The sequence below is a fragment of the Acomys minous genome, assembly GCF_964271855.1.
Source record: "Acomys minous genome assembly, chromosome: 16".
Classification (NCBI taxonomy): domain Eukaryota; kingdom Metazoa; phylum Chordata; class Mammalia; order Rodentia; family Muridae; genus Acomys; species Acomys minous.
The window spans coordinates 51,684,234-51,704,844 of NC_140498.1; the positions used below are offsets into that span (position 1 = coordinate 51,684,234).

The 20,611-nt window shown below is 44.4% G+C and overlaps 1 protein-coding gene across 1 annotated transcript in view; it reads left to right on the plus strand.

Annotated features, from left to right (window-relative positions):
• Nucleotides 1-599: 599 nt before the first annotated feature.
• The window catches only part of RRN3 (RRN3 homolog, RNA polymerase I transcription factor), a 33,825-nt gene continuing 13,813 nt past the window's right edge, over nucleotides 600-20,611 (plus strand). The window contains exons 1-11 of the mRNA XM_084763531.1: nucleotides 600-805; nucleotides 2,736-2,841; nucleotides 5,229-5,285; nucleotides 9,377-9,466; nucleotides 9,565-9,694; nucleotides 10,149-10,208; nucleotides 11,458-11,521; nucleotides 12,835-12,904; nucleotides 14,653-14,751; nucleotides 17,332-17,424; nucleotides 19,732-19,870. Of these exons, the coding sequence (XP_084619657.1) occupies nucleotides 723-805; nucleotides 2,736-2,841; nucleotides 5,229-5,285; nucleotides 9,377-9,466; nucleotides 9,565-9,694; nucleotides 10,149-10,208; nucleotides 11,458-11,521; nucleotides 12,835-12,904; nucleotides 14,653-14,751; nucleotides 17,332-17,424; nucleotides 19,732-19,870 (991 nt within the window). The 5' untranslated portion in view covers nucleotides 600-722. The remainder of the gene's footprint in view (nucleotides 806-2,735; nucleotides 2,842-5,228; nucleotides 5,286-9,376; nucleotides 9,467-9,564; nucleotides 9,695-10,148; nucleotides 10,209-11,457; nucleotides 11,522-12,834; nucleotides 12,905-14,652; nucleotides 14,752-17,331; nucleotides 17,425-19,731; nucleotides 19,871-20,611) is intronic.

A 20,611-nucleotide genomic window follows, 5' to 3' on the forward strand; every position in this document is an offset into this window, starting at 1 on the left:
TTTTGTCTGCGTGTACATGTGCAGGCCAGAAGAAGGCACCATATCTCATTATAGATGGTTATGAACCACCATGTGGTTGCTGGGAATTGAATTCAGGACCTCTGGAAGAGCAGCCAGTGCTGTTAACCTCCGAGCCATTTCTCCAGCCCTTGGACTCACTTTATAGACCAGGCTGTCCTCGAACTCACAGAGATCCGCCAGCCTCTGCCTTCTGAGTCCTGGGATTACAGGCATGTGCCACTATGCCCGGCTCAGGACTTAATTTCTTTGATTTAAGCAGCTGTGTGAGTCCCAGAAGCCCTTCTATCACTGTCTCTCCAGTGCTGGGATTACCAACATCATACTGAGCTTTTTACCTGGGTTTAAAAAAAAAATCGTGCCGGGCGTGGTGGTGCACGCCTTTAATCCCAGCACTCGGGAGGCAGAGGCAGGCGATCGCTGTGAGTTCGAGGCCAGCCTGGTCTACTGGCAGGCTTCTTTGTGAAGGAGAGTCTAGGAACCCAGGCACTGACTGCACCGCCTAGCAGTGCCAAACTATTCTAGGGGACGCGACACGCGTGTTAGGGCCAGATGAAAGCACAGGGGCTTTAGAGCTGCGGTCGGCTATGCTCTCCGCCAAGTCCGGGGCCTTTGGCTGACGGCAGCCTTCCACTGCGCGACTTCCGGGGCGGGCGGGCCGCTGCTTCCGGCGCCGGGCCCCGCGCTCACGCTGCTCCGGCCGAATGGCGGCCCCGCTGCTTCACGCGCGATTGCCGGGCGATGTGGCGGCTGCGGCCTCTGCCACGCTGAGTGCGTCGCCGACTGGGTAAGATCCGGCGGCCTCCGCCTGTGGATCCGGGGCTCGAGGCGGCCGAGAGCTCTCGGGGTGTGCCGACGGCGGTGGAGGGTCGGGGCGTGCGGGCTCGCCCGGGTGCGCAGGAGTCCCGGCGCCCTCAGCCTGGCGAAGGCGCCGCGTTGGCGAGTCCCCTCTGTCCCTTTGTCCTCGTTCTTGCGGGCCTGTGGTCTCCTCCTTCCTTCCCTCCCTTGGCTTAGATGGGGTCGGCATTCCCTGGGCTTCGGGTTTCCGGGGGGAATCCTGTCATTGGTTACAAATTGAATCCTAAATTGTGTTTGAAATTGTTTCTGCAGAGGTGAGCAGTAGACCGACCCAGTTGAACCATCTGATCTAAGCAGTTTTTATTTATTTATTATCATTAATTATTGTTTTATTTATTTATTTATTTATTTATTTATTTATTTAGGTTTTTCGCGACAGGGTCTCTGTGTAGCCTTAGCTGTCCTGGAACTCACTTTGTAAACCAGTCTGGCCTCTAACTCACAGAGATCCACCTGCCTCTGCCTTCCAAGTGCTGGGATTAAAGGCATGCGCCGCCACCGCCCGGCCGAAGCAGTTTTTATCTTGCCCAACATTTTAAAATGCCTATTCCTGTAAAACATTTAGGGTTTAGCCTTTAGATTTTATAAGAGTCTCTGTTTTTTCTTGTTGTGCTTTTTTGAGACAGGTTTCTCTGTGTAGCCATGGCTGTCCTGGAACTCTCTTTGTAAACCACTCTGGGCTCGAACTGGGAGATCTGCCTGCCTCTGCCTCCTGAGTGCTGGAGTGGTGGGATTAAAGGCGAGCGCCCCCACGAGGGGCTTGGAGGAGTAGGAAGTAAACCTTGTAAAGCGTTTAACATAATACTGACAATTATCTATGAAGTGTGTACTTACTGTGTTAAGACACGGGGAACAATGGCTTATCTAGAAACTAACATTCCCATGCTCGGCAGAGCTGGGGCAGGGGCAGCGGTGAATGAGGAAGATGGCTTCAGGTGTCAGTTAGTGCGATGCAGAACTACAACATAGCAGGATGACGGATGAGCCCCTGAGCTTCGGCTGGTGGGGGCTTCTGACGCGGGAGCTCCAGCCCTGTGTAATGTATGTGGGAAGGGTGTTTCTAAAAGTGAGAAGCAAGCGAAATGGGAACCAGCTTGACAAGTTTGAGGACACCATGCTTTTAACAAGTGCTTATACATGAGATCAGAGAGTTAGGAAAGGGCCTGTTAAATAGGATCTTACAGGATTAATTCCGGACTCTGGAGTTTCTTTTATTTCCTTCCCTTTCTCTTAAAAAAATAAAATTTGAAGCCGGGCAGTGTTGGTGCACGCCTTTAATTCCAGCACTCAGGAGGCAGAGGCAGGTGGGTCTCTGTGAGTTCGAGGCCAGCCTGGTTTATCTACAAAGTGAGTTCCAGGACAGTCAAGGCTACACAGAGAAACCCTGCCTTGAAAAACCAAAAAAAAAAAAAAAAAAGAAGTTTGGGATAAGGTCTTACTGTGTAGCCTAGGTTGACCCACAACTCCTAGATTCTTCTTCAGTCTCCTGAGTGCTGGGTTTTTGAGTATGTACACTTGTGTTCGTTAGGAGTTTGAGTTTGAAATTTAATTTTAATTTTTTTGACACAGGGTTTCTCTGTGTTACAGCCTTGGCTGTCCTGGAACTCACTTTGTAGACCAGGTTGGCCTTGACCTCAGGAAGATCTGCCTGCCTCTATCTCCTGAGTGCTGGGATTAAAGGTGTGCACCACCCGGCTGAGTCTGGATTCTTATTCTAAATTCCATGAGAAGACAGTTTGACTGAGATTGGAAGCAGGGATGCCGTCTAAGAAACTTTAGTCTCTTCCCACAAAACGATGTTGGCTCAGAAATGTTCACTATTACCACGAACTTACTAGCTGCTGCTCCTCTTTGTTCAGGCTTTCAGACATGCTCGCGTTAGAGAGTGATTTCTTCAATTCTCCCCCAAGAAAAACTGTTCGGTTTGGTGGAACTGTGACAGAAGTCTTGCTGAAATACAAAAAGGTATGAGGAGATCCTGTGTGGGGTTTGGCTTCGGTTAGTCACAATACAATAGGTATTACACTGACGAGCATCAGGATTTTGGGTTTCTAGCTGGGCGTGGTGGCACACAGCTTTGATCCCAGCTCTTGGGAGGCAAAGGCAGGCGGGTATCTAGATTTAAGGCCAGCCTCTATCTAAAGCAGTGGTCCTCAACCTTCCTAGTGCTGTGGCCCTTTTAATTCAATTTCTCATGTTGTAGTGACCCTCAACCATAAAATTATCTTCCTTGCCACCTCATGACTGTAAGTTTGCTACTGTTCTGAATTGTAATTCTGTGTTTTCCAATGGTGAGCCCTGTGAAAGAATGGTTCAGTCCCCTAAGGGGTCACGATCCATAGCTGGTCTGAAAATACGGGGGAATGGAGGGAAGGAAATATTTAGAAACCGTATTGAAATAGAATATTTAGTGATAAGCATGATACTATAAGTTTAAAAGTAATCAAAACAAGGGTGCTGAGTTTTGGGTTTGTTTGTTTTGAGATGGTTTTTGTTTGTTTGTTTTGTATAGCCCTGGCTATCCTTGAACTTGTTTTGTAGACAAGGCTGGCCTCCAGCGCAGACCCACCTGCCTCTTGTCTCTGAGTGCTGGGATTAAAGACATGTGACACCATGCCTGGATATGTGCTAAGGTTTTATGGCTTAAAATACTGCATGTAGGGGCTGGAGAGATGGCTCAGGGGTTAAGAGCACTGACTGCTCCTCCGGAGGTCCTGAGTTCAAGTCTCAGCAGCCACATGGTGGCTCACAACCATCTATACTGGGATCTGATTCTGGCCTGCAGGTGTACATGCAGATAGAGCACTCATACTAAATAAATAAATAAATCCTTTAAAAAAAATACTGTATGTAGTACATCTTGAAAACGTTAGAATGTGCTAAAATTAAAAATTTTAAATTTAAACAATTTAAAATAGGACATTGTATGTTTAACTTCTTTTTTTCTTTTCTTTTCTTTTTTTTTTGAGACAGTCTTGCTGTGTAGCCCTGTTTGATGTCTAAATCTAATCTTGCCTCAGGCCTGGAATTACAGACATAGTCTCTTTTTTATTTATTTTTTATTTTTTTCCTTTTCTGAGACAGGTTCTCTCTGTGTATCCTTAACTGTCCTGGACTTTCTTTGTAAACCAGACTGGCCTCGAACTCACAGAGATACACCTGCCTCTGCCTCCCAAGTGCTGGGATTAAATGTATGCACCACCACCGCCTGGCTTAATTTTTTATTCCTTTGAGCCAGAGTCTTACTGAATAGCTCTGGCTGACCCAGAACTGCCTTGTAGACTAAGCTGGCCTTGAACTCACAGAGATCTACCTGTCTCTGCCTTCTTACTGTGTACCCACAAGCCTGCCTCCACTAACACGTTTTATCTCTCTCTCTCTCTTTCCCCATTCCTCCACCCCACCTATTCAGGGTTTCTCTGTATAGCCTTGGCTGTCCTGGAACTTACTCTTTAGACCAGGCTAGCCTCGAACTCAGAGAATTGTGTGCCATTGTCTCCTGAGCACTGAGATCAAAGATGTGCACTGCCACCACCTGGCACGTTTTATCTCCTAGGGAGTTGCCTTTGCTTTACTTTAGAAGAATAAATCAGAGGTCTTTGGTTTTGTGTTGGCTAAGGGGTTCCTCTAGATCTTATCACTAAAGACACATAAGTGATTGTGTCTTATAACCCCCAAATATAGCTACACATTTGACTAGATGCTGTCCAAAGTCTTCCTGATATATATCATGTCAGTGCTTTTTATCTTAGGCTTTTAGAATTCTCGTTAGTGTCTGCTGTAGTATTCAAGTGTCCGGACACTGGTACAGCTGAGTATGAGTGGCCCTTTGCTCTCACCTTGTCCTAGACCTTTGAGTCTGTTAACAGAGGTTCCTCTTTGCTTTGGTGGTTGTTGGTGGTTTTTTTTCAGTGCTAGGCATTGAACCTCGGATAAGCCCTCCTCCACTGAGCTATAGCTTCAGCCTTTGTGTTTTTCCTTTTTATATTTGACATAGCGCAGCCCAGATGGGTGGCCTTGGACTTGCTTTCTGAAAAGCTGGGATTATGGACGTATAAGATAGTCAAGTCTGCCTTAAATATGAATTCTTAAAAGTTTTACAGTCCTGACTTTATTATTGTGAGAAGTGTGTGGAAGTTTCACATTTCCTTTTGCAGTGCCATGAGGTATCAAGGCGCAATAAAACTGATGGTATTTAAAAGAAACCATAGTAATTGTGCTTTTTTTTTTTTTTGAGTCAGGGTTTCTCTGTGTAGCCCTGGCTGTCCTGAACTACCGAGTGCTGGGATTACAGGCGTGCATCACCACATCCAGCTAGTAATTTTACTTAATTTTCTCTTTTCTTTGCTTAGGGTGAAACAAATGACTTAGAGTTGTTGAAGAACCAGCTGTTAGATCCTGACATAAAGGTAATTAAAAAAATTAAATTATATTAATGACTTTTTTCTTTTCTCATTTATTTATTTACTTATTTGTTTTGCTTTGTTTTTTGAGATGGGTTTCTCTGTGTAGCCTTGGTTGTCCTGGACTTGCTTTGTAGATCAGGCTGGCCTCGAACTCACGGTGATCTGCCTGCTTCTGCTCCTCAAGTGCTGGGATTGAAGGCGTGCGCCGCCACCACCCAGCCTTAATTTAACTTCTTAATGATTCTTTTTTTTTTTTAATGTGCATTGGTGTTTTGCTCACATGGAGGGCATCAGAAACCCTGGAATTGGAGTTAAAGACAGTTGTAAGCTGCCATGTGGGTGCTGGGAATTGAACCTAGGTCTTCTGGAAGAACAGCTAGTGTTCTCAACCACTGAGCCAATGCTTCAGCCCTTTGAATGGGTCTTAACTTTGGTATTGAGTGAGTTTTTTAAAAGGTTTGTTTTGCTTTATATGTATGAGTGTTTGCCTGCCTGTATGTGTGTTTGCTGTGTGTCGTACCTGGGGCCAGTGGAGGCCAGGGTAGACAGCTGTGCACGTGCTGGTGAATGAATCCAGACTCCATGGAAGTGCAGTACTTGCTCTTAACCCCTGAGCTGCCTTTCCAGCCCTGAATTTTTTTTTTTAAGATTTATTTATTTATCATGTATATTGTGTTTTGCCTGCATGTACACCTGCACACCAGAAGATCTCATTATAGATGGTTGTGAGCCACCATGTGGTTGCTGGGAATTGAACTCAGGACGTTTGGAAGAGAAGCCATCACTTCTGAGCCATCACTCTAGCCCCCCAGCCCTGAATTTTTAAAAACGTTTTTTTAAAGCTCTGAATTTTTTTGAAAAACGTGATTCTTTTATTTTACTCAGTAGTCTTCCTGTAGTCTTCCTACAGGCTTTGAAACCTACCTGTGTCTTGGTAACTCCTAAAAATGCATGTGTTGTAGCTCCTTAGGGCCCCAGACTTGCTTCCTGACGACCTGCTCATTCATTGCCTCTACCAGAGTTGTTAATGCCCTCCAGTACGGAGAGTCAGACTCGCCTCTTCCCCAAACCCTTGGTGCTGTAGCTTTCCTTCTGTGTGCTGAACTGGTCTGTTGCTTAAAGCCAGTTCTTGAGTTAGGGACCTCGTGGTCTTCTGGACTTTGTCACTTTCTATATCTGTTCACTCACTCATATTGGGACAGAAAAAACCAAACCAAACCAAACCAAAACCAAACAAACAGAAAAAAACCCTTTCATTTGTGGCTTTGTTGATGCTCTCAAGTTGTAATTCTTGCCATGCTCTGTGTTCCCTGTAGATGTATTCTGACGGTCAAGCCTGACTCATCCCTCCAGAGGACATGCCTAGGCATGCCACTCCCCTATTTAAAGCCTGCGTGTCTGTAGAAGAATACAGGTTAACCTTCAGTGTAGCTGCCAGCATTTCTTCCTGAGTTCTTTTCCTGAGTCTTCCGTTTTCCACCTTCTACCTGTATGTCTTTGAGGGTCTTTTCTTTGCGGCCGGAGACCCTAAACACTTTGAACATTGGCTCTGACCACATTGCGTTCTTGCCAAGGGTGAGTTCCTGTGCTTGTACTTAGTGCCTTCGTCTGTAAAATGGAGGTCAGTACTACTTGCTCTGCGGGTAGATGTAAGGAAAGCCCGAGTAAGAACACTGTGGGTCACAGTAAATGTTGCATGTGTGTATTACTGCTGCTGTCCTCTACAGCTCCTTCACCTCAGGTCCTGGGGACGTGTCAGCTGCTTTGAGCTTTCTCTGGTTCTCTAAGCACATGGAGTTTCCTTCCTGGGTTCTTTACCCAGACTTCAGCAGATCTTTCTATTTATATACATGGCATACATGGCCACTGCCTGGCCTCTCTTTGCTCACCAGTTATTTGTTGGTTTGTTCACCATATGCTGCTGCTGTACTGAATTACAGTTTTCTGAAATTGTGCTTTCTCGCTATAAGAAATTTTATCCAGGAAGGTACTGCCTTTCAGAGCACTTGACGTGTTAAAGCTTTCCTGAGCCTTGCCTTCTTTCTTGGGTCCAAAGGGCAATGTCTGTGTGTTGTACTATGTTCCATGAGCAGCTTCTCACTCTTACTCAGCTAGTGCTGAGGCTAGAACTCAGAGCTTCTACACAGCCCTTAGCATTTAACTTTAAAAGTTACATTTAGCTGGGCATGGTAGTTCATACCTTTAGTCCTAGTCCTAGGGAGGCAAAGGCAGGTACAGGCAGATCTCTGTGAGTTTGACTCCAGCCTGGTCTACATAGGGAGTTCTTAGACAGCCAGGGCTACATACAGAGACCCAGTTTCAAAAACAAACAAACAAACAAACCTAACAAAAAATTTTGTGTGTGTGTGTGTGTGTGTGTGTGTGTGTGTGTGTGTGAGAGAGAGAGAGAGAGAGAGAGAGAGAGAGAGAGAGAGAGAAAGAGAGAGGAGACATGTGTATACCACAGTACACAATACGCATGGAGAAGATCAGAAGAAAACTTTCAGGAGTTTGTTCTCTTCTCTTACTGTGGGACATGGGGATAATACCCCAAACCAAAAAGCCCTTAAACTCTCTCTCTCTCTCTCTCTCTCTCTCTCTCTCTCTCTCTCTCTGTGTGTGTGTGTGTGTGTGTGTGTGTGTACGTACATACTTGTGCATACGAGCCCTATCAGATCCTCTGGAGGTAGAGTTGCTGAACCACCAGCCATAGCCCCAGTTGTCTGTGTTATATGGAAGTTTTTTATTGGGTTGTGCTGGGTATTAACCCAGGGTCTTGGTGCGCTCCTCTGCTGATGTACAGCCGCAGCCCGTTTGCAGCAGACTCTCGGCAGTGAAGGCGACGGCAGTGTGTCTGCCTTTTTCAGAGTGTTCCAGGGAGTCTGTGCCTACTCAGGGCTCACTGAGGTCTTGTAGTTGCTATTTTTTCAGTGTTGAGGATTGAAAAGTAGGAGGTAAGCATGCTGAACAAGGAAGGGCTCTACCACTGAGCCACAGCCCCAGTCTTTGTTTTGTTCTGTTCTGTTTGGTGGGTTTTGTTTGTTTGTTTTTGTTGTTGTTGTTTGAGATAGTCTTAGCTATGTGGTGTAGGCTTGTCTCAAACTTGAGATCTCCCTTACTTCTGAATGTTAGGGCAGTGGGACAGGTGCCACTGTACCTTATGGCTGATTTGCTTTTATTTTTTTTATATTATAATATATTTATTTATTTTAGTTTTTTGAGAAAGGGTTTCTCTGTGTATCCTTGGTTGTCTTAGACTCACTTTGTAGTCCAGGCTGGCCTCGAACTCACAGAGATCCTCCTGCCTCTGCCTCCCAAGTACTAGCATCAAGGGCGTGCGCCACTATACCTACCTGGTGATTGCTTTTATATTAAAAAGCTTAATTTTTTTATTTTTATTTTTGTGGTGGATATGATTGTATGTGGGCATACAGACAGCAGTGTGCTTGCAGAAGTCAAAAGACTACTTGTGGACTCAGGTTTTTTAAAGATTATTATTTTTTGTGTGTAAGTATTTTCTCTGTGCCTATGTCTGGGCATGCCTGGTGCCTAAAGAAGCCGGGGAAGTGTGTTGGAACTGGAGTTCCAGATGGTTGTGAACCACGGTAAATGCTGAGAACTGATCCTGTGTCTTCTGGAAGAGCAGCCAGTGCTCGTGACTGCTGAGCCAGTTCGCCAGCCCCTAGGCTTGCTTTTGCCTTTCATAGTTACATGGTTTCTGGTGATCAGACTCAGGTTACCAGGATTCTGCAAGAGTGCTGGACATCAAATCCAGGGTCTCCAACATTGTTAGGAAAGACTGAACTAACTATACTTAGCCCTTGCCACTTTTTGGTGTGTTTTAATATCTATGTAATCCAGGTTATCTGGAACTCGGCATGCAGCGTGGGCCTTGAGCTTGCAGTCCCCGCGTCTCACGTGTTGAGATTACAGGAGGGCACACTGTGACGGCCTCTCTAGCATGGCGTAGTGGAACATACTTGTTTTCCTGACTTAAACATGTTACTGATTGAAGATGATTGGCACAAAGTAAATCCATTATTTTTCTGTAACATTACACGGCTTGTAATATTTTTCTTTTGTTTTAACTTAAGGATGAGCAGATCATTAACTGGCTGCTGGAGTTTCGTTCCTCTGTCATGTACTTGACAAAAGACTTTGAGCAACTTATAAACATCATATTGGTAAGTTTACTTTATTTCACTGACTAGCAGATATTTAGTACTGTGCAAAGAGTACATCTCTGTTACACCTTCGCACCGTCGTCTTCTCCCATCTCTAGAGACTGCCATGGTTAAACAGGAGTCAGGCGGTGGTGGAGGAGTACTTGGCTTTCCTCGGGAACCTTGTGTCAGCACAGACTGTCTTCCTTAGACCGTGTCTTCGCATGATTGCTTCTCATTTTGTACCTCGTAAGTAGTTTTTGCTTGTAAAAATGAACTTTCTTCTTCCTCTCTCGTCCCTTTTACTTGCTTGCTTTCTCTGTGCTTACCTTCGCTCTTCTAAAGACACTGGCCACGGTTGTGGTGCCACTTCTGATGGCTGCCGTTTTGCTTGCAGAGCCCTGTGAAGGTGTCATAGGCAGGAAGCATGTGTGTCTTTATGTGACTCATTTAATTTCATTTCTCAGTGTCCGTGTGCATGAGTGTTTTCCTGCGTGTATGTGTGCACCCTGTGTGCAGTGCCCGTGAGGCTAGAAGAGGGTGTGGGCCCCTTACAAGTAGAGTTCCAGGCATCGGGAGCTGCCGCGCGGGTGCTGGGAGTCGGGGCTGCTGGAAGAGCCAGTGTTCCGAGCCTTTGGAAATAGCTTTTCATTGTTTATACCTGTGACAGAGTCGAATAACACATTTTCTTTCTCCTTTAAAGCCCGAGTGATCGTTAAGGAAGGCGGCATAGATGTTTCAGAATCTGATGATGAAGATGACAGTAAGTATAAACAGTGTTAAACACTGGACATCGATGTCTTAGAGTTTGTGTCGTAAATAATAAAAATGCCTCAACCACTTATTTTTTTAAGGAAACAAGAACAAATGGTAGCCTTTGATAGAATCTTTTTGGTTTTTTGAGACAGGAAGAGTTTCACCATATTGTCCTGGCTTTATTGGAATTCACTATATAGACCAGATTGGCCTCAAATTTACGGAGATCCACCTGCTCTTGCTTTTGAGTGCTGAGATTAAATACATGCATCACCATGCCTGGCTTAGTAGGCTCTTTATTTTTGTTTTTTTGGTTTTTCTGAAGCAGGGCTTTTCTATGTTATCTTGGCTTTGTAGACCAGGCTGGCCCAACTCACAGTGATCTGTCTGCCTCTGCCTCCCGTGCTGGGATTAAAGGTGTGCACCACCATGCCTGGCTCTTTTTTTTTTTTTTTTAAGATTTATTTATTATATATACAGTGTTCTGTAGGTATGTGTACCTGCAGGCCAGAAGAGGGAATCAGTTCTTATTACATGATTGTGAACCACCATGTGTTGCTGGGAATTGAGCTCAGGATCTTTGGAAGAGCAGTCAGTACTCTTAACCTCTGAGTCATCTTCCAGCCCCCGGCTCTTTACTTTTTGGGTAGGGTCTCTGTAGACCCTGGCTGTCCTCCAACTCAGAGCAGTCCTGCTGCTTCCGCCTCTGCAGGGTTCCATTATATGCCTGTGTCCCCACACTCAGCTACAAACTCCAGCTCTTGCACCAGCACTCGGGAGGCAGAGGCAGGCAGATCTCTGTGAGGTCAAGGCCAGCCTGTCTACAAAGTGAGTCCCCGACAGCCAAGGCGCGAGAGAGAAGCCCTGTTTCAAAAAACCAAATCAAACCAAAACACTAAAACTTTAGCTCTTTTTAGAGGAGTCTGTGCAGATATGACATAATTAGTCCATTTAATCCTCATTGCATTTTTGTTTCGACAGTTTCTCTGTGTAGCCTTGGTTGTCCTGGAACTCACTTTGTGGACCAGGCTGACCTCAAACTCGGAGATCCACCTGCCTCTGCCTCCCAAGTGCTGGGATTAAAGGTGTGCGCCACTGCCTGGCTTTGATCCTCATTGTTGACTGAAGGGACAAACTTTGCAATTCTTATTTTTCTGGTCAGTAGTGAGATTTTTTTAGAACTTGTTTTTAGCTTTAGACACATGATTTTGCAGCTTTTAGTTTTGATGTTCATACTTTCAATTTTTTCCTTGTAGATCTTCCTGCAAATTTTGACACATGTCACAGAGCCTTGCAAATAATAACAAGATATGTCCCATCGTGAGTATTTTTTGGTTGACTCTGAATCATGGCGTTTGGTTTAATAGGTTGGGGGTTAGTTCTGATGGGTCACCTGCCTGTAATGTATGCACACATCTCTACAAGGAGGAGAGAGATGATTAGTCGAGTATAAAGTGTAATAGCATTTGAACCTAGGTTATATACTGTTTTTTTTTCTATTTATTTATTTATTTATTTATTTATTTATTTATTTATTTATTTTTGAGTTTTTCGAGACAGGGTTTCTTTGTGTAGCTTTGGCTGTTCTAGACTCGCTTTGTAGACCAGGCTGGCCTGGAACTTACAGTGATCCACCTACTGTGTGCTGGGATTATCTTTGTTATCTTAATTTATATTTTACTTAAAATTTTAATTCGTGTGTGGATGTAGGCACAGGAGTTCTGTGTGCCATGGTGCTGGTCAGAAGATACCCATCGAGTCAAGTCTGCCACCATGTAGCTGGAGCTCATGCTCAGCTGCCAGGCCTCTCTTCTCAGTCCCCTCACTCTTCTTTTTTTTTTTTTTCGAGGCAGGGTTTCTCTGTGTAGCCTTGGCTGTCCTGGGCTCACTTTGTAGACCAGGCTGGCCTCGAACTCACAGTGATCCGCCTGCTTCTGCCTCCCGAGTGCTGGGATTAAAGGCGTGCGCCACCACGCCCCTGCTTCTCACTCCTCTTTAGCTTATATTTAACTTACACATAGTACTCTTACCTCGTTTTATATACAAGTTGGTATTTTGCTTTTATCTTCTATGATACAGTATCCAAATAGTTTTACCAAGAACCTGTATATACACTTGCACTGTGCTGTGTGGTTATAAAAAGCTCGGCAATCTTGTGGGTTTCCTTGGCAGTGCTACTTTGTTAACTACAGCTGGGAAGCTGGGATGGTGTATTTCTTAGGTTGGGAAGGTGGAAACAGGAGAATCAGGCATTCAGGGTCACTTTTGGCTGCGCACGCATGGCTTAATTGGGCTGCGTGAGACACTCACTGCCTTAGTCAAAATCACAAGCTAATGATACTTTGCTTCTTTAATATACTTATATACTGATACATTTAAAAAATTTAAACTGAAGCTGTTAATCTTTTGTAGAGAAAAGCTTGTCTTTTGACTTGCTGTTACTAACAAAGTTAATAAACATATTTTTCATGTAAGTTGTTGAGGACCTTTCCCTTACACTCCGTTGATTTGGGCCTCTGATTGTTTGAGCTAGCGTTCTTTTTTTGCCTTTTATGTCCTTAATGCTATTAGGATGCAAATGTCAGCTTCTTATAAAGTCCAGTTAACATGTGTTTTGTTTTGTTTTTAAATAGGACACCATGGTTTCTAATGCCAATACTTGTAGACAAGTTTCCGTTTGTGAGAAAATCAGAGAGAACATTGGTAAGAAATCTTTCATGGAAAGACTGTTTTGTGACCTTATTTTAAATGATGGTGATGATTTTTTGTTTGTTTGTTTGTTTTTTGTTTTTTGAGACAGGGTTTCTCTGTGTAGCCTTGGCTGTCCTGGACTGGCTTTGTAGACCAGGCTGGCCTCGAACTCACAGCGATCCGCCTGCATCTGCCTCCCAATGGTGATGATATTGTTGCTATTGTTTTCTTAAAAATACCTTTCTAGATTTTTAAACTCCAGACTCATTTCACTGCATGTTGTGGTGCAGGCCTGTGCTCTGAGTGACTGCTGCAGGTTTCAGGCCTGGACGTGATGTTGCAAGGGGTCTGATCCTGTTGTGACCTGTAAAAACCTGTTTCTTGTTTAGTGTGGCTCAGCCCTAACACACACCTTTAATCCAAGAATTTTCCGTTTATTGTAAACAGGTGATTGTGGTGTGGCTCAGCCCTACACACATCTTTAATTCAGGAGCTTTCTGTACACAGAATTTAATAAAGTTAACGCTAGGTCAAGAGGTGGAGCAAGAAGCCAGCTGACAGGGATAAGTAGGAAGGAGGGCTTTGAGAGAAGGGTGTTTAAGAAGCCTGGAGAAGAAGAAAGAGTTTTTTGCTTTTTCCTTCTGGGCTCTTGGGTGAGCTAGCAAGCTTTTGGCTTTGAGGTTTTGGTTTTTAGCTTTTGAGTTTTGCCTTTTTACTTCAGAACCTGTGGGCTGAGTGGGAAGGTCGGCTGGGAGCTTTCTCTGCCTCTCTGAGCCAGCAGGTTTTCACCCAGCATCTGGCTCCTGAGTCTTCATTGGTAAAATCAGTGGGTTGAGATTTTCTTTTTTAATAGCAACAGTATGAGGGGTGGGTGAAGAAAAAAAAACAAAACAAAACAGTGTGAGATTCTATCCCCACCCTACCCCCCCAAAAATCAAGAGAGGCTAAGAACAGTTCTTGTTTTTGTTTTTAAGACGTATGTATTTATTATTATGTATACAGTGTTCTGTCTGCATGTACAGCTGCAGGCCAGGAGGGCATCAGATCTCATTATAGATGGTTGTGAGCCACCATTTGGTTGCTGGGAATTGAACTCAGGACCTCTGGAAGAGCAGGCAGCGCTCTTAACCTCAGAGCCATCTCTCTAGGCTCCTAAGAACATTTCTTACATTCTTTTTTTTTTGTTGTTGTTGTTATTATGTTTTCTTGAAACAGGGTCTTAATCTGTAGCCCAGGCTGGTGTCAGGGCCTCCTAAATGCTGGGATTATAGCTGTGAGCTACTGCACCTAGTGTCTGATTCCTTTTTTAGCTAATAACTCCTTGGAATTCTCAGTGCCATTTTATTACTGTGTGCAGGTCATGGTCAGATGCATTTCAGAAGTAACTTTTGTGTTGAATGCTTACATACACAAGAATTAGCAGGGGGAAAAGCAATTAGCAGGGAGGCTACAGGTGGAGCTGGGTGGTAGAGTGCTTGCTTAGCGAGTGTAAGGCCCTGGGTTTCATCTCCAGCACTGCAAATGAACAAATTAAAAAGAAAGAAAGTTACCAGAAGACAATAGTGTATTACTAAATAAAAATGTTTACTGGAGGTGATTAGATTAATTATACTTAGCATATGTAGATTTAGATAGTGCAGTTTCTGTACTGATATCCTCTTTTCTATTTGTGTATTTAAAGTAAAAGTTATATAATTGATGTTTTGCATATGTCCTGAAACGCTGCTGAATTATTCATCTTTTCATGTCTCATGCTTTAGGAGTGTTACGTTCATAACTTACTAAGGATAAGTTTATATTTCCCAACTTTGAGGCGTGAAATCCTGGAGCTTGTTATTGAAAAGTTACTCAAGTTAGATGTAAGTATCAGATCACCTAGAGTTTTTCTGTTTTTTTTTTTTTTAATGAAATTTAGTGACTATATATTTCTTATGTGTAAAATAAAACAGCAACAGTGGAAACCAGTCCAATTCTTTGCTTCGTTCTGGTCATATGTCTGGGAATTTTAGACAGTCAGTCTATGGTTAGGGACAAGCAAATACTCAGGGGCATTGTGGGAACTGCTGTGCGCTAGATTGCCTGTTGGGACTATATGGCATGGGTGTGAAGAAGGCCCAGAATGAATGTTAAAATCAGATACTGCATCCATTTATGTTTGAAAATTCTTACTTATGTATAATATAAAGGTAGACAAGTCAAGCTTTGTTTTGTTTAAAGAAACAAGTCGTTTGTGTAAGATGCGTGTTCCAGTTTGGATGGATTTAACTGCGGGTGGGGGCTCGTTGGAGAGTCCTTACTGTGGTGGTTTGAATAGGAATGGCCCCGTAGCCTCAGGGTCTGAGTGCTTGGCCTATGGGGAGTGGCAGCATTAGGGGCTGTGGCCTTGTTGGAGTGGGTGTGGCCTTGCTGGAGGAAGTGTGTCGTTGTAGGGGAGGGCTTTGAGGTTTCCTATGCTCAGGCTCCACCCAGCATGGGACACAGTTCCTTTTCCAGCACCACATCTGCCTGCATGCCGCCCGCCATGATGATAATGGACTAAACTCTGAAACTGTAAGTCAGCCTCAATTAATTGCTTTCCCAGCTGGGCGTGGTGGCCCATGCCTTTAATTCCAGCCCTCTGGAGGCAGAGGCAGGTGGATCGCTGTGAGTTTGAGGCAAGTTCAGGATAACCAAGGCTAACACAAAAAATCCTGTCTGGAAAAACAAACAAACAAATAAAAAAACCGTAAGAGATTAAAAACTAAGACATAGTAGTAAATAAATAAATCTTTAAAGAAGAACAGGCCCGTGAAACAATGCACTTGGGACAGGGCAGCAGGAGTAGTCAGAAGGGAAAGCAAACTGAACCTGCATGTGGGAAGATCAGCCAGGGATGAGCAGAGCAAAAGTGATTGGACTTGGGCTGTGCAGATGGCTTAGCAAGTAAAGTGCTCATAAAAGCTCGTAGCTGTGGTGACCTGCCTACCCCTCGAGCGCTGGGAAAGCAAAAGTAGGGTCTCCAAAGCCAGCTGGTTGCCTTATCTGCAAACTGTAGGTTCTGAAAGAACCTGCCTTGGTGAATAAGGTTGAAAGCAATTGAGGAAGACTCCTGATAACAGCATTGGGCCTGTCCCTAAAAACATGCCAAGAAATATGAGATCGCACACAAAAAACATGCATGTGTCCATACATAACACACATACACAAAGTTTTTTTTTGTGTGTGTGTGTGTGTGTGTGCATGTAAATAAGAAAGAACAGATGCTCTGAACAGCTGAGCCATTCCTCCAGCCCCGATTTTGTTTATTGAGACAGTCTTGCAGGGTAGCCTAGGTTGGCCTTGGATTCAAGGTAGCTTCTCCTGTCTGCCACATCCTGCAGTTTCCAGCTTTTCTTTCTTTTTTTCTTGAAGGGGTTTTGTAGCTCCAGGTAGCCTTGAGCTTTAGATTGTCTCACTCTCCTGAGTCCTGGGGTTACTGCTGTGTGCCGTCACACACGCTGACAGACACTGTAGGGAACAGGGGACGGGGAGAGCTAGATCTAGGAAGAGCTGTGAGTTGTGTATGTGGTATCATTTTCTTGGGGTTACACTTCTGGCTATCTGCATTTATATACATGTATATATATATATGTATATATATACACACACACATACACACCCTGTTAAGTCTCTTACATTCTTTTTTTCTTTTTTCCTTCCTGTGTAGCCTTGGCTGTCCTGTACTTGCTTTGTAGACCAGGCTGGCCTTGAGCTCACAGTGATCCCCCTGCCTCTGCCTCCCAGAGTGCTGTGATTACAGGTGTGACACCTCGCCCGGCAAGTCTCTCTTTATTTTTTGGTTTTTCGAGACAAGGTTTCAATGTGTATAGCCTTGGCTGTCTTGGACTCACTTTGTAGACCAGGCTGGCCTTGAACTCATAGCAATCCACCTGCCTCTACCTCTCAACTGCTGGGATTAAAGGCGTGTACCACCACTCCCGCTGGTAAGTCTCTTATATTCTTAAGGAGTATTTTAAAGTTATGTCGTGCATAGGCAGTAAGAAAGTCGTGTTTTGAATAGTGTGACCACATATCTATGGCATTTTGACCTGAATGTGTCTTGGTTATTGAAAGAGGTGGATAAATGACATTTCTCTGGTGCTGACAAGTGTCACATCGACACTTCTTGTTAGGTGCACTGGTGATGACTTGCCTTACAATCGTTCACTTTCTCTCTGTGGTAGTTTACACCAACATTTTGTTGCAGTGTTTTATAAGATGCTGATGGAGCCCTTTAAAATATGTATAGTAAGCTGGATGCAGAGGTGCACGCCTTTAATCCCAGCACTCAGGAGGCAGAGGCATCTCTGAATTTGAGACCAGCCTGGTCTACACAGCAAGTTCCAGGAAGTTTATATAGTGGATTAATTTTTAGCTACAAATAGTTGAATTTTTAAATGTTTTCATTTTTTGTGATACAGGTGAGTGTGTCCCGTCAGGACATTGAAGATGCTGAGGAGACAGCAGCTCAGACTTGTGGTGGGACAGATACCACAGAAGGATTGTTTGATATGGTCAGCATCTCTTTGTTTGACACTGATGGTTAAACGTCTTTGTTTTAGTCTTGTATTTTGCTTCTTTGTTTTTTTTTTTTCCGAATAATAATTTATTTATCTCATTTACATTGGTGTTTTGCCTACATGTATGCCTGGGAAGGTGTCAGAACTGGGGTTATAGACAGCTGTGAGCTGCCACACGGGTGTTGTGGATTGGTTCTTGTTCTTATTGTTTGTATTTCTGTTGACAGAAGCATGTACTGGAGGTTCATCACACCAGAGTGTGAAAAGACAGCTAATGCCTTAGCTTCTTCTTTCTTTCTTTCCTTTTTTAAAAAAAAGATTTATTTATTATTATATATACAATTTTCTATCTGCATATACACTTGCAGGCCAGAAGAGGGCATTAGATCACATTATAGATGGTCATGAGCCACGATGTGGTTGCTGGGAATTGAACTTAGGACCTCTGGAAGAGCAGGCAGCACTCTTAACCACTGAGCTATCTCTCCAGCCCAGCCTTTCCTTTTTTTAAGACAGGGTTTCTCTGTGTAGCTTTGGCTGTCCTGGTACGCACTCTGTAGACCAGGCTGGCCTTGAACTCAGAGATCCTCTTGTTTCTGCCTCCCAAGTGCTGGGATTAAAGGCATGTCCCACCACCTCTTGGCTATGGCTTAGCTTTTTAAATACTTTCTGTTAAAACAATAGTGGAGGGACTGGAAGGATAGCTGTGCTTGCACAGTGCTTGCCTTGTACATGGAAGGACTTAAGTTTGACCCCCTAGAACCCAGGACTAGTGTAGTAGTTGTTGGGTGTAGTGCTATGTGCTCAAAATCCCAGCACTAGTGAGGCACAGACAGGAGGCATAGAAGTAGGCCAGTTTAGGATAATTGTAGAGTTCTAGGTTAGTGAGAGACCTGCCAATAAACAGTTTTTTAAAGAAAGATTTATTACTTACACAGTATTCTGCCTGCATGTGAGCCAGCAGGCCAGAAGAGGGCACCAGGTCTTATTATAGATGGTTGTGAGCCACCATGTGGTTGCCAGGGATTGATTTCAGGACCTTTGGAAGAACAGTCAGCACTCTTAACCTCTGAATCATCTCTCCAGTCCCCAATAAACAGTTTATGTCCAAATCTTTAAGTTTGGTTTTGGTGAAATTTGTTTTACTTTTATTCATAAAATGCTTTTTATTGTTTCTTTAAGCCACAAGCACCTGGGAGGAAACAGCAAGCAGAAAGTGTCCTAGTTTAGTTTCTATTTTTTAAAAATACATAATTTATTTTATTTATGTTGATTGGTGCTTTGCCTACATGGGTGTAGGTGAGGGTGTTGGAAGCCGTGGACCTGGAGTTACAGACAGCTGTGAGTTGCCGTGTGGAATGGAACCTGCATGCTCTGGAAGAGCAGCCAGTGCTCTTGACAGCTGAGCCTAGTTTCTGTGTTCTACCAGTTATATTTAGTAGTCGCTCTCCAGTTGGGATGGTATGTGGTGTGGAGTTGAACTGAGCAGAGTTTGAGCTGAATTGAGGTGCTATTGAGGCCAGGTACGAGGGAGCCAGAAAGTTCGGAGAGAGCTAAAGGAGTGAGCCTGTTCTGGGGTGTGACAGGAGGAAGCTCACATGCGTGCCTGGGGAAGCATGTGGCCAGAGGGCAACGTGGGAGCCCTTTGTCTTCTACCATGGAGATTCTGAGGATCAGACTAAGGTCATAAGATTGGCAGCAGATCTCTTTATTCACTGAGAATCCTGGTGACATTGGTTCTGAGGTTATGACTGGAGAAGCTGTGAGCTCTTGGCAGACAGCACAGTAGCTCTAAGATGCACACCCACACCTGGTAAAGGTGACCCAGCCCCAGCACTGCAGCTGCAGTAGTCACCAAGATCAGGGATGGGAGTGTGTCGTTGGCATAGCCAGTTCTGCTTGGGTCTTACTGAGTCAGGGCTGGGGATGCGGCTAGCACACATGGTTAGTATGTATGAGGGTCCCACCTGCCCCATCTCCCACCTCCCCAAAAAATAAAGAGAAGAAAAAAAATAGAATCAGTCTGGTGTTTATTTAAAATTTGAGATTTGACTTTAATACACATTTCTAAATGAGAGTCTGTGTTTTCTCTTCTCTTTTAGAGAAGAAATAATAGGCTATGTCAGTTCCCCAAACACCAAAAACTTTCAGTGACTTTGATTTTTGAGACAGTATCATACTCTGTGTCACGCTGGCTGTCCTGGGCTTGCTTTATAGACGAAGCTGGCCTTGAACTCACAATGATCTTCCTGTCTCTGCCTCCTGAGTGCTGGTGTAATGTCAGTTTTTACTTCCTCAAAGGATGAAGATGAGAACACTGAACCTGAAAAGAAGGCTGACCTGGAGCAGCCTAGCCAGATGGCTCATCCCGTCGCAGAACGCCTGGACATCCTGCTCTCCTTGCTGCTGTCCTACATTGAGGACGTGTGCCGTGTGGATGGTCAGTCAGTACCCTAGGAATAAAAAAAAAAGGGTCGGACAGATCGACTTCATGCAAGTGCTATACAGTTGGAAAATGGAGGAAGTGGCATGAAGACTCCAGTCTTTGTAGTAAACTTCAAAGCCCATGATGTTTTCACTGTTGCTTATAATAAAGGGTATTAAACGGAGTTTGGACAAGTTTAGAAGATATCACCTGTAGTTGGGATGCTCAAGAAACTCAATAGTGTGCTGACTACCCTAGGATGGCGCCTCTCTGCTACAGTTCCTTCAGAGGCCTCTGCTGGGTGTCTTCCTTATGCCCAGTGTCAGGACTTTAACTTTACTTAGCAAACTAGTCTTCAGGAAACAGCATGGGTATTGCATGTCTGTGCACTTTGCTGTGGTTTAAGAATGCGTTTATTGGCCAGGTTTGGTGGCACATGCCTGTAATCACAGCACTCAGGAGGCAGAGACAGGCGGATCGCTGTGAGTTTGAGGTTAGCCTGGTCTACAAAGTGAGTCAGCCTTTGCTGCATAGTGAGTTGTAGGCAGCTTGGGCTCCATGAGACCTGTCCCCGAAAACAAAAAGATCATTTCTGTGGCTTCACAGCAGTGTGTGAAGAAAAGGCTTGTTTCCTTGTCACTATGGGATTACACTGCATAAAGTAAGATCCTGTTCTTGGCTGGGCGTGGTGGCGCACGCCTTTAATCCCAGCACTCGGGAGGCAGAGGCAGGTGGATCGCTGTGAGTTCGAGGCCA